Below are 11,061 nucleotides of genomic sequence, written 5' to 3' on the forward strand. Positions count from 1 at the left end.
ATTAGAACATCAGTGTACAAATACCTCATTACAATGAACAGGTATTTTAAATTGTAAGAGCAGAACTATTATCAGTAAAATGTACTTAAAGTAGGACTACTCATTATGCACCATAATCGTCCCTGTGAGAATTACATTATTATAGGCCTGCATAGCATATTAGTAGCCTTTATTATTGGATACTCATTATGCACCATAACCGTCCCTGTGAGAATTACATTATTATAGGCCTGCATAGCATATTAGTAGCCTATATTATTGGATAATTATTACTTAGAGAAGCATGTCAAGGTTTTAACTGGTAATAATTGTAACTACTTGGATGCTCCAATGTATACCATTGTACACTGGCCTTATGTTTGTGTACAATTTTGTTGCTGTCAGATAAATGTAGTGGAGTAAAAGTAAAGGGAAACAAATACTCAAGTAAGGTAACTACTTTTTTTTTTTTTTTTTTTACTTTAGCACAGTATATGCTACATTTGGTTAGCCAACATTTTACCACTGCATTGGTAACATTGTAGGCATAGGATACAGAAAAAGAGTTTATTTAATGATGTTGTTGACATGGAAATATTTAGAAACATCTGTGAGCAGCCTGTTGGTCTAACCTAAATGGTTGGCCATAGTAGGTTTTCGTGACAAACATCAGAAGTTGCTGGTTTTTAAAACCACATTAGCACAAAGCAACAGGCAGTGCTTGATGCAGGCAGGCAGGGCGGGTCTGACGACGTTTCCAAACACGAGCATGTTCCAGAAGCTCTATTTTCCTCTCTCAGCTGATAGTGACGTAACGCGTGCAGCTTAGACCCGCACACGAGGCAAACAGGGTTAACTGACTGCTTGTTTTCCCGGTGGGGGGGACCGTAGAGTAGACCACTGAGGCACAGCGGACATATTGTGTTGTTGAAAATATTTGTGTCGGGGCGGTGGAGTGGGGGACTGAAGGAGGAGGTTGTCTGTGCGGCTGTCACGAAGAGAGGGGGAGCACATACCAGAGGTACCGCTATCATAACTAATTCATTGTCGATCCAAACCGGTGGACAGACGGCTAAACTGCTCACTAATTAGGCCGAAAGACTCAGACGGTAGGTTCAATGCTTTGGATAGTCGTGATAAGTTGTGGCTACCCACTGTCAATAGACCTTACAGTTTATTATAGACGCCCAACTTTACCATACTAGGAAATATTATTTCTACCGAAATACTAAAGAATATGTTAGGTGTATCCTTTATGTTAATGCCACGTAGTTACTTGAATATAGACTGCACCTGTGCCTGCAAGTGCATCTGCCCGTGTGTGTAAGTTTGTGTAGGCCTGTCATGGCAGCAGCAGTTGTCAGATGCCATGGCGCTAGAAATAACATAGTAATAATACTTGTGTGAGCGAATGGCTCTTTCCGAGGGGGCATAGAAAGTTAATTTTAGTTATTTTACCTCAGTTTGGAAGTCCTCTTCAGCCCTAAAACTGTTGGAAGCCCACTAATGAGATTGGCATGGTGGTTTGCATGCTGACTCTGAATGTGGCTATAATGGAACTACTGACTGTACTGAGGTCTTATCATTTCAAGGGCACACTTTAAATTAGTATTAATTAAAAAATAAAGATTGTTATATTATTAGCATAGTCCACAGCATGCATCATATTTGGGATAAACCTCAAATATATCTAATAATGGAGTCTTGCATGTATCTCAGATAAGTCACTGGTCTTTTCATTGATAAAAATGAAAACAGTGCTAACCTAACCATAAATAAAATAAAGTTACTGCTATCATCCCCTACATCCACAGTATTTTGTTATGGCCATCAATGTGAGACTATAGACTACAGTATTGATTCTAGTCTTAAATCAATATGGCAGTCAACTCTTCTTTACTCAATGCTTGTGTGATACATGGTGTCCCATTCCTTAAACTAGTGAAAGATTGCAGCTTTAAAGAGCAACTATTGTCAGCTGAACTTAATGTGGCTTTAATAAAACTCGGTTGACTTCTTTGGCAAAATGTATTTTAGATATTCATTGGAGCTTTTCAACAGGCAAAAGATCAGTTGACTGAGGTGAATTTAATTTACTGTGAATCGAAAATAAACATATATTATTGTCACATAGACACTTATTAACACCCACCACACAGGTGTTTCAATTACTCTGGCAGATTAGCGCTGCTGGAAATTACATGATGTCATTAAACAACATATACGAATAGTAAAAGGTGTCCTGACATTTGAGGTATCAAAACTAACAAAAGGGAGATGTCAATCAAGTTTAGTCTGTAGATGCCCACAGTCCTGAGAAAAGTTCCCAATAAAGGGAATTGCACAATTCCATAATCTGTATTTGTCAAAACTTTAGTGTACAGAATGATAAACAAACGTGTACGTTACACATTGCCTTCTTTAGCCATTCCTCAGATTGCTATTGTTGTATATGACCATTTTCCTGCAAATTAAATAAATAATGAGCACAGAGCTGTTTCTTTTCCTTTTTGGGATTTTAGGAAATACCATAGATACCAAGGTTTTATAAAGCTTTTATGATCAGTGATAGGAATTTGATAAATGCACAATGTGTGTGACCAATCAGAGTTGAGTATATTCTGTACTGAAAACTTTTGTAGTTGTATTTTCCTTTCAGGGGCAGTGCAGTGAGGAGTGACAGGAGGCAACATGGTGGATTACTATGACGTTCTGGGAGTGTCCAAAACAGCCTCTCAGGATGACATCAAGAAAGCGTGGGTATCCTGGAAGTCTCCCTCAAGTGTTGGGGCTCACTTTGCACAATTCATAAACAATAAAGCAACATTTACCTTGAATATGAAATATAGTTTATGAAAAAATATTTGAAGTTTACCTTCTTACTTAACATCGCCTGGTTATATAAGCCTTGAAAAATTTGAGGCCGCCTCAAAATAAGCAGGTTCTTTATGTGTCTGGATTTTATGAACTTGAGATTCCATTTGAACATTCTAATTCAGAACATGGGATACAATGACAAAACACCAAAAATACAATATCTCAATATACATTGTAACTAAACCCATTAATAGAGGTTTGAGAACCACTAGTATGACAAATAGAGACTTCTCAGAAACATGGAATGGTCTCAGTACTCTGGTGTCTTATTTCTCGAAGGCTCTCCATAGTGCATTGTTTGTTGTTGTAGAAGAGACCATAGTACTAGTACATGTCTTTATCTAGATATATTTACTTGTATGTACAGTATGAGTTAATGTTTGTGCTTATATTGTGAGTTCAGGTACAGGAAACTGGCACTGAAATGGCATCCAGACAAAAATCCAGACAACAAGGATGAAGCAGAGACAAAGTTCAAAGAACTGGCTGAAGCCTATGAAGTCCTATCTGACAGTAAGTCAGGACAGTGTGTATCTTTGTATACCTGTGGTATATGTGTGTGTGTGTGTGTGTGTGTTGTCAAGTGGCAGTTGGGGGTCGATCTGTATTGATGCTGTGAATCATAAATCTGAATCTCTGTGTGATTATGTCAGGCTCTTCAGAGAGGAACTTCATTTATAGAACCCATAAATTAGTTTCTAACGAATGAGTTATACTTTTAATTTAATGTGTGTGACTGTTGGGCAGAGGTGTCAAAAGTATTCACATTCATTACTCAGGTAGAAGTATGGATACTACGGTTTAAAAAGACTTCTGTAGAAGTTGAAGCATCAACTCAAGCTTTTTACTCAAGTAAAAGTGTAAAAGTACTGGTTTCAAAACTACTTAAAGTATAAAAGTAAAAGTAATGTAAGGGAAAAAAATGCCATTAAGGACAAAAGCTTAGGCAGTGCCACAGGGGCCTATAGTGCACTACCCCACCTGCAAAAAAATACACTTTTCTAAAGGCCATTACGCCTGGCCAATAAATGCTGTTGAAGGGCGGGTCTTGGCGTGGCCATAGTGGGATTCGTAATATTGCTATCCAGATGGTGCGATTTATCTGGATAGGTTTTTTTTTTGTGTGTGTTTTTTTTGAACGATGACAAGCTGGAATGAAAACAAGCCAAACTGAAATAGGAGTAACAAGGCTATTTTTAAAATGTAAGGAGTAGAAAGTACAGATAATTGCATGACAATGTAAGGAGAAGTAAAAAGTCTGCTGTAAAATAATTTCTCCAGTAGAGATACCCAAAATTTCTACTTAAGTAAGGTAATGAAGTATTTGTACTTTGTTACTTGACACCTCTGCTGTTGGGTGTTTGTATGAGAAAAAAGAGAGAGACATGTTTTTGTGTCTGTGGGTTTTTTATTCCATCATTAAATTGTACTTTCTTCCTCTTCTACAGCGAGTAAGCGTGATGCATATGACAGATATGGAAATGACAGCATGGGACACACAGGTAAACAAAACCCTGCGCCAATGAGATATAAAGATATTATTGCGTCATTACCATTCCTTCTTCCCTCCTCGCTCTCTTTTCTTTTGCCCATCTCCTCATTCCCTTACTTACATTACCTGCAGCTTCCATTTCATTCACTTTTTACCGGTTCGGTTCCCTAATATGTTTACCTCCATCTACTTTTTCTCTCTCTTGGTTGCTCCTCACAACTTAATTGTTCAGGTTCCACCAGCTCAGACTTTTCATCAGATTTCCCAGGATTCACCTTCACATTCCGCAACCCAGATGACGTGTTCAGAGAGTTTTTTGGCGGCCAGGATCCCTTTGCTAACTTCTTTGGTAAGTCATACTTTTGGGGGGGGCATTAAATCTATAATCAAAATAATTGTCTTATTTATTATTTATGGACACATGTGAATGACTTGTGGAGCAATAATTACACATAAGCCCTAATAACATAACTAACTTCTTAGTTAGTTGACATCATAAAACCTACTGTAATATTACTCCTTACCTAACGGTACAGTATTTCAGTAATGTCTCTCTTTCTCTCATCCAGATGACTTCTCATCCTTTGGAGGCTCATCCTCTCGCCTCGGCCCCAGTCGGTTCTTTTCTTTTCCTTCAGCAGGAGGTAAACAGTTACATGCTGACAGTTGCGTGATGAATACAGTATCCTGTACTGTAGCTGTCGATTTAAACATCATGACATATCGTATTGTGACCAATATATATAAAATAATATGTCAAAAGCACTGGCGTTGAACAACTGCATCATATTTTAATCTGGTCCAGTTTTGGAGTTTTGCCAATTTACACAACACATGCACAGCAGCGATAGCAGCTAATGCTGATGGAGAATAGTTCACTGAAATATGAGTGAACTGTGTTTTATTTTTTGTCAACATGTAAACCTTCTTTTTGTTGAAGAGATAGAAGGCTACCAAACTTTATAATTCCCTGTAACATAGAAAAAATACCGTCATCCGTTAAAATTGACACCTCAAAAGCATAGTTACAGTCAAAAGTTTCACGTTTGTTTTCAAATCGATGCAAACTATGTATATTAAACTACCTTGTAATTATAGTAGCGATACATATGCTCCAAACTACACTACTGGGTAACTCACTGGTTTAACTCATCTAACCACGGGTCATGGTCATTCTTCCTTATTTTCTCATATTGGGACACCTCGCTGTGCATTTCAGCCCACACTTTCTGTGGCAATAACACAGGAGTGGTATTATCTTTGCACAGACTGAGATTCCGTAATAATAATAATAATAATAATAATAATAATAATACATCAAAATTAATCAGTCTCTCTCTTCTCTTCTTTTCTTTTCTCTTCTCTTCTTTTCTTTTCTCTTCTCTTCTCTTCTCTTCTCTTCTTTTCTCTTCTCTTCTTTTCTCTTCTCTTCTTTTCTCTTCTCTTCTCTTCTTTTCTTTTCTCTTCTCTTCATTTCTCTTCTTTTCTCTTCTCTTCTCTTCCTCTTCTTTTCTCTTCTCTTCTCTTCTTTTCTCTTCTCTTCTCTTTTGCTTTTCTTTCCTGATCATCTGTCGTTCTTCAGTTGATTTTACTTCCTTCTCCTCTTCCTTTGGTGGTCTGGATGGGATGGACAGCATGGGCGGAGGGATGGGCAACTTCAAATCAGTTTCTACCTCCACTCGCATCATAAATGGCAAACGCACCACCACCAAGAAGTACGTTATGCCATCTTTAGAAAAGTTACCCAACTTGGGAAATATATATATTTTTAAATATTTCATGACTTTTTATCTCAACAGGGACACGTGGGCGTGGGTTGTTATGAGCAATGCACTAAGGCATGAACATGACAGTAATATGTTTTAGAACATTATCTGAAATCTGTCATAATTCTACAGCTTAGCATAGTAACGTAGTTTCTGAATTTGGAAAGTATTCTCACATTTCTAGTTTTTTATGCCTAGGGTGTGATGGCATTCTGCCATGCAAATGCACACACACACACACACACACACACACACACACACACACACACACACACACACACACACACACACACACACACACCCAGACTAAAAACAATGATGGAAATGGAGAGATTTTAAAAATACCATTCATTTGTGTATGTGTCTTGCTTACAGGATAAAGGAAAACGGGCAGGAAAGAACAGAGATTGAGGAGGATGGGGTGTTAAAGAGTGTCCTAATTAATGGTAAGACACACACTGAAAGGCGTGACAAATAAACATAGTCTTATGTAATATTTTCTATCCCTTTACTTTCTTCAAGCTAGTTTTGTCAACAAAAGTTCAACAGTTTCAGTGAAATTTAGTGCTTCAGCAAAAGTAGCACTAAATCAAACTTAATCCAACAGATTAACCTAAACTGGTACCACATGCAAGATAAGTAATGCATACAAAGACAAACTACATTTACTTATTACAGTAAAAGGCTTTCAAGTCAAACCTTTGAATTTTTTAAAACTATTGTATAAGCAAAGGTTTTAGATATTGGTATTGAAGATAAAACGGTGACAGCCCTACAGAATGTAGATGTTGTTGCTCCTCCTAGTTCTGCATTTCTGCATGTGTGTGCGTGTGCATATGTTAGTCCATGTTTCTTGTGCACACATACACAAATGTGTTGTGTGTGTTGTTCCCAGGTGTGGAGGATGAAATGGCCCTCGCACTGGAGCTGAGTCGACGAGAGGGACAGCCCCGTGACTCACCTCAGAAGCCACAAATCCAAAACAGATCACCTGCTGAGTATGACAGATCCCGCCCCAGCCCTTACTCTGCAGCCACACACCGGTCATTTAGCTCCGCTCCCTTCTACAACTGCGGGGTTGTGGGCGGCAGTGAGGATGACGAAGAAGATGAAGACCTGCAGATGGCTTTGGCATGCAGCCTGTCAGAAATGGAAGCCCAGCAGAGAGCAGCTGCTACTGACTTCATATCAGGTGCTGGGGGTGGGGGCAGAGCCATGATTGACAAAACTGGTGGTCATAAAGGAGGCAGGGTTGTTAAGACTACACATTTGAATGTGGCTATTAGTAAAAAGGTTGTTGCAGGGGAGACAGATGAAGAGGGGCAGTTTAAAATGGGCTCTGGGCCTGGAGCTCGGTGGGAAATGGAGAGAGATGGAACCAGGGAACCAGACTTCTCTCCTGAGTCATCCACAACTGCCAGCACTACGCCGCTAAGCCAAAGCACTGAAGAAGAGTTTGACCCTGCCATGAAAAATAGTGATGGCAGTGTGAAAAAGAAAAAGAAGTGTGGGTGTATTATGTGCTAATGCAGTGTGTGTGTGTGTGTGTGTGTGTGTGTGTGTGTGTGTGTGTGTGTGTGTGTGTGTGTGTGTGTGTGTGTGTGTGTGTGTGTGTGTGTGTGTGTGTGTGTGTGTGCGTGCGTGCGTGCGTGTATTTGGGATGCCTTATTTTTATACTTACCTCAGTGTTGCCTACAGCCAGACTCTAATGTGATGTGATTGCCAGCCTCTTTCAGGCAGTGCTTCAACTGATCACAAGGCTTTCATGCTGTCTTAACACAACTTAACAGTTAGTCAACCTTGACAGGGTGCCAACCTAGATAATGCCACATAATTTTCCATTACAGCTACAAGATCAAATAGAATGTGAAGCAATACAGAGGACTGTTTCTGAATGTATGTAAATAAACTGAAAAGAGTGGGATTAGGTGGGTTTTAGATGTGGCCAAGTTGGTAGTGATTTAAATCCCAGTAAGGGCAGAGTGTTTGTGTCTTTGTGTTTGGGTCAGTTGAGAAGCTTCTCATTCTGACTCTCTGGCAAAGGGAATGTATCAGAACTGTGTCACATGCCCAGTCTGAAACAATAGATCAAAATCTAAAGTAGGCCACAGAACTTAGATAAAAAACACACCGACTTCCCAGTCAGAATTGTTCAAACCGGTAGCTCAGCCTCAGTCAGGGGCGACACTTTTACATTACTTTATGAAGTTGTAAGTCAAAGCACAGTGTATAATGTGTACAGCATTATGACTGATTGTAAACCACAGTTACAAATAATCATTATACATTTTCATATGTCCTCCTTTTGGTGCCTTTGCACATTGTTACTACTTTGCTCTGTGTTTACCTTGATTACATTATCACTGCAAATGTGCCAAGTTAAAAAAAATAAAAAATAAAAATACTAATGTATTTAAAGCGATGCAAATGTCAAAGCTATACATTAGTAATTGGGAATGTCGTCAGGTGTTCTGAAGAGTGAGAGCGGTCAAATTCAACTGCATTATGATAGTTGTGCGAATGTTTAAAAATATGAAGCTGAGCTTCATCACCAAATCAATGCTAAGTTTGATTTCCCTTGGACTTGTGTGAACTGTCAGGGCAGGGGAGGTGCTATAGCTGCCTTTCCCTTCTATCAACATCTGTTGATTAAGTGTAACCTGAAGCAAGACACTTAACACCGCCTTCTCCAGTTTAGCTACTTAGTGTGCAGAATTACTTCAGACTTGAAATAAGATTGCATTCATCGTTAAAATAGGAATTTTTAATCTGCCAAAAATGAAGAGCATAACTTGAGATGAGTTAAGAGTAAATCTATATAGTCTGTGTTTTGGTTTCAAAATTGTGATGTTATATTTTTTGTCTTATTGAAACCACAACAATATACGCATTACACACACACAAACACACACACACACACACAAGACAGTCATAGTGGAATACTAATATAACAGTTTTAAATGTGACTGTTGCTGTATCTGTGAAAAAGGCTAAAAGTAACAGAAATTCCTGTTGGTGTCAAAACACAAAGGTGTCCCGCTTTCACACTGCTCGTAGAGCACAATAAGTTTATTTGGTTGTCATATATTTTTCACGAGTGCCTGATTTATTTAGCATTGCATGCCTTTTACTTTCACTTTAAAGGATAACTATCATCCCTATCAACAATTACAGCTGTGAGAACACATCATCAGTTTCAAAATTCAAATAATAATTTTCTCTGAGTTGTTTAGGAGTTCTCCTCTCCAACTAGGTTATTGCGTGTGGAGAGGGAATGAGGAAGAGGCAGATGGTTTCTCTTTTTAAAATATATATCTGCCTGTTTTATTTGTGTGACATTGAAATGCCATGTGTTTTTTTTAATTTTTATTTTATTTTCAGATTGTTAAAAGGGAAATAACAAATAAAGATTGAGCCGAAGAGGATATTTGGGATATTTGATTTTTTTCAGATTATGCCAGTAATAGTTCTGCATTTTCCATTAATTATCACTGATTTCATGCTATACTAGTACTACCATTACTACAACTAGCAATGATACATGTAATGAACTACAGTGCTGCTCATTCTTTCTGGGTGATTCTTCCTGGGTCTGGTCTTTCTGAATCTCTATAACAGATGTAGATCAGCCATTTTAAAAAGAAAGAAATTATTGCGTATATTACTTTTTAACGATAAATGCCAACAGAACTTGATCAGTATGCTAACATTGGCTTTCATTCAGTATGTTGTCCAAACCAATGTGTCCCTATTTACTTACAGTACCATCCTAACCCTTTACGCTCCCTCAAAAGCTGTGTGTTGATCATTATAAGTCTGCCTGATTCTCATCTGTTCATCTCATCTTTCTGCTCACCCATGACCTAACCTTAAATTTGTTTTAAGATTTTCATTGCAACTATTATCTTGGTAAGAAAGAAGACATTGTTAATTAATTAACAAACAAAACAAAAACTACCATGTACAGTAGATGTCCATGTAGAGCTATCCTCCACCAATCATCATACATTTGAAAAAGTCACTGAATATAACTTCATCTCACACTTTGTGATCTTTGTTCCTCTGCTAACGAAGTGCTGGTATCACCTCTTAATTCTTATCTCGCATTGTCATGTTATGAGCTCTTATATGCTGTAAATATATCTCATTGTGACATCAAAGTAATACATTATTTTATTTGTATTTGTAATGTGACAAACACACTGTATCGTACCACATTATTAGGACTTAAATTGGTATTTGTTATTTGTCTTACACTTCCTGCTTCCTGTTTCAGACTCAGACTTCAAGGCCTTCACAAGCTAACCTGATTGGCTCATGCTGTGCTGTGCTGTGCCCTAGCCCTGCCCTGAGGTAAAGAACCAGTGTGAACCTGAAGCACCCTGAAAAATGCCCCATAAGTCCCCCATCTTGTTTTAGAAGTCATATTTATCATCAGGTGATGCCTACAGTATTTGCATAACTGATAAAGTGTAACATGTCCATATATGTCTATTCTTACAGGTCAATTGCCCATGATGCACTTGTCTCTCTCTGCCCACCTTGGCTCCTACCTGCTGAATGACACTTAAAAAGATACAAATGTGTGTTTTTTATGTATGTGAGTGTGTACATAGCTCATTGTGTAAACTGGAAAGTTTGTATTTTGAAACAAAAGGAAAAAGTTCTAATCATCTCTGCATTGCACTAACTAGCAATGTTTCAGCTGCATTTTACATTTCCCTGGATATCTGATGAATAAGACAAATAGGAAAATGTTTAAAAACATATACAGAGAAAATAAAGCGTTTCCTGCTCAGTCCATGGTATCTAGTAGTTTGTCTTTGTAAAAAAAGAATTAAATTCATATCAAATAAATATATGAATTTAATAAATTAAAGATATAATTTGAGGTTTAAAAAGATCTCCTTGACAGTCTAATACACTTTTGTTTTTGGCTGTTCCACC

The 11,061-nt window shown here is 38.0% G+C and overlaps 1 protein-coding gene across 5 annotated transcripts; it reads left to right on the plus strand.

Annotated features, from left to right (window-relative positions):
• The first annotated feature begins 739 nt into the window (after window positions 1-739).
• On the plus strand, window positions 740-10,915 carry dnajb2 (DnaJ heat shock protein family (Hsp40) member B2). 5 transcript variants are annotated; one of them, XM_078261679.1, is made up of 11 exons: window positions 746-1,088; window positions 2,622-2,735; window positions 3,260-3,369; window positions 4,305-4,358; window positions 4,581-4,697; window positions 4,918-4,992; window positions 5,931-6,063; window positions 6,490-6,560; window positions 7,010-7,306; window positions 10,391-10,467; window positions 10,618-10,915. In XM_078261679.1, exons 2-10 carry the CDS (start codon window positions 2,671-2,673, stop codon window positions 10,417-10,419), a joined length of 951 nt encoding a protein of 316 aa, XP_078117805.1. In that variant the 5' UTR covers window positions 746-1,088; window positions 2,622-2,670; the 3' UTR covers window positions 10,420-10,467; window positions 10,618-10,915. The 5 variants fall into 5 exon arrangements, with proteins under 5 accessions (XP_078117802.1, XP_078117804.1, XP_078117803.1 ...); XM_078261676.1 differs by lacking the exons at window positions 10,391-10,467; window positions 10,618-10,915 and having other exon boundaries at window positions 740-1,088; window positions 2,639-2,735; window positions 7,010-9,539; XM_078261678.1 differs by lacking the exons at window positions 10,391-10,467; window positions 10,618-10,915 and having other exon boundaries at window positions 740-1,000; window positions 7,010-9,539.
• The last annotated feature ends 146 nt before the right edge of the window (window positions 10,916-11,061 follow it).

The sequence above is a fragment of the Sander vitreus genome, chromosome 11, assembly GCF_031162955.1.
Source record: "Sander vitreus isolate 19-12246 chromosome 11, sanVit1, whole genome shotgun sequence".
Lineage (NCBI taxonomy): Eukaryota > Metazoa > Chordata > Actinopteri > Perciformes > Percidae > Sander > Sander vitreus.

Coding starts and splice junctions, on each gene's coding strand:
- dnajb2 (XM_078261676.1), top strand. CDS start 2,671: ATGGTGGATTACTATGACGTTCTGGGAGTGTCCAAAACAGCCTCTCAG. Junction 4,359..4,580: donor TGACAGCATGGGACACACAG/GTAAACAAAACC, acceptor TTAATTGTTCAG/GTTCCACCAGCTCAGACTTT. Junction 4,698..4,917: donor TCCCTTTGCTAACTTCTTTG/GTAAGTCATACT, acceptor TCTCTCATCCAG/ATGACTTCTCATCCTTTGGA.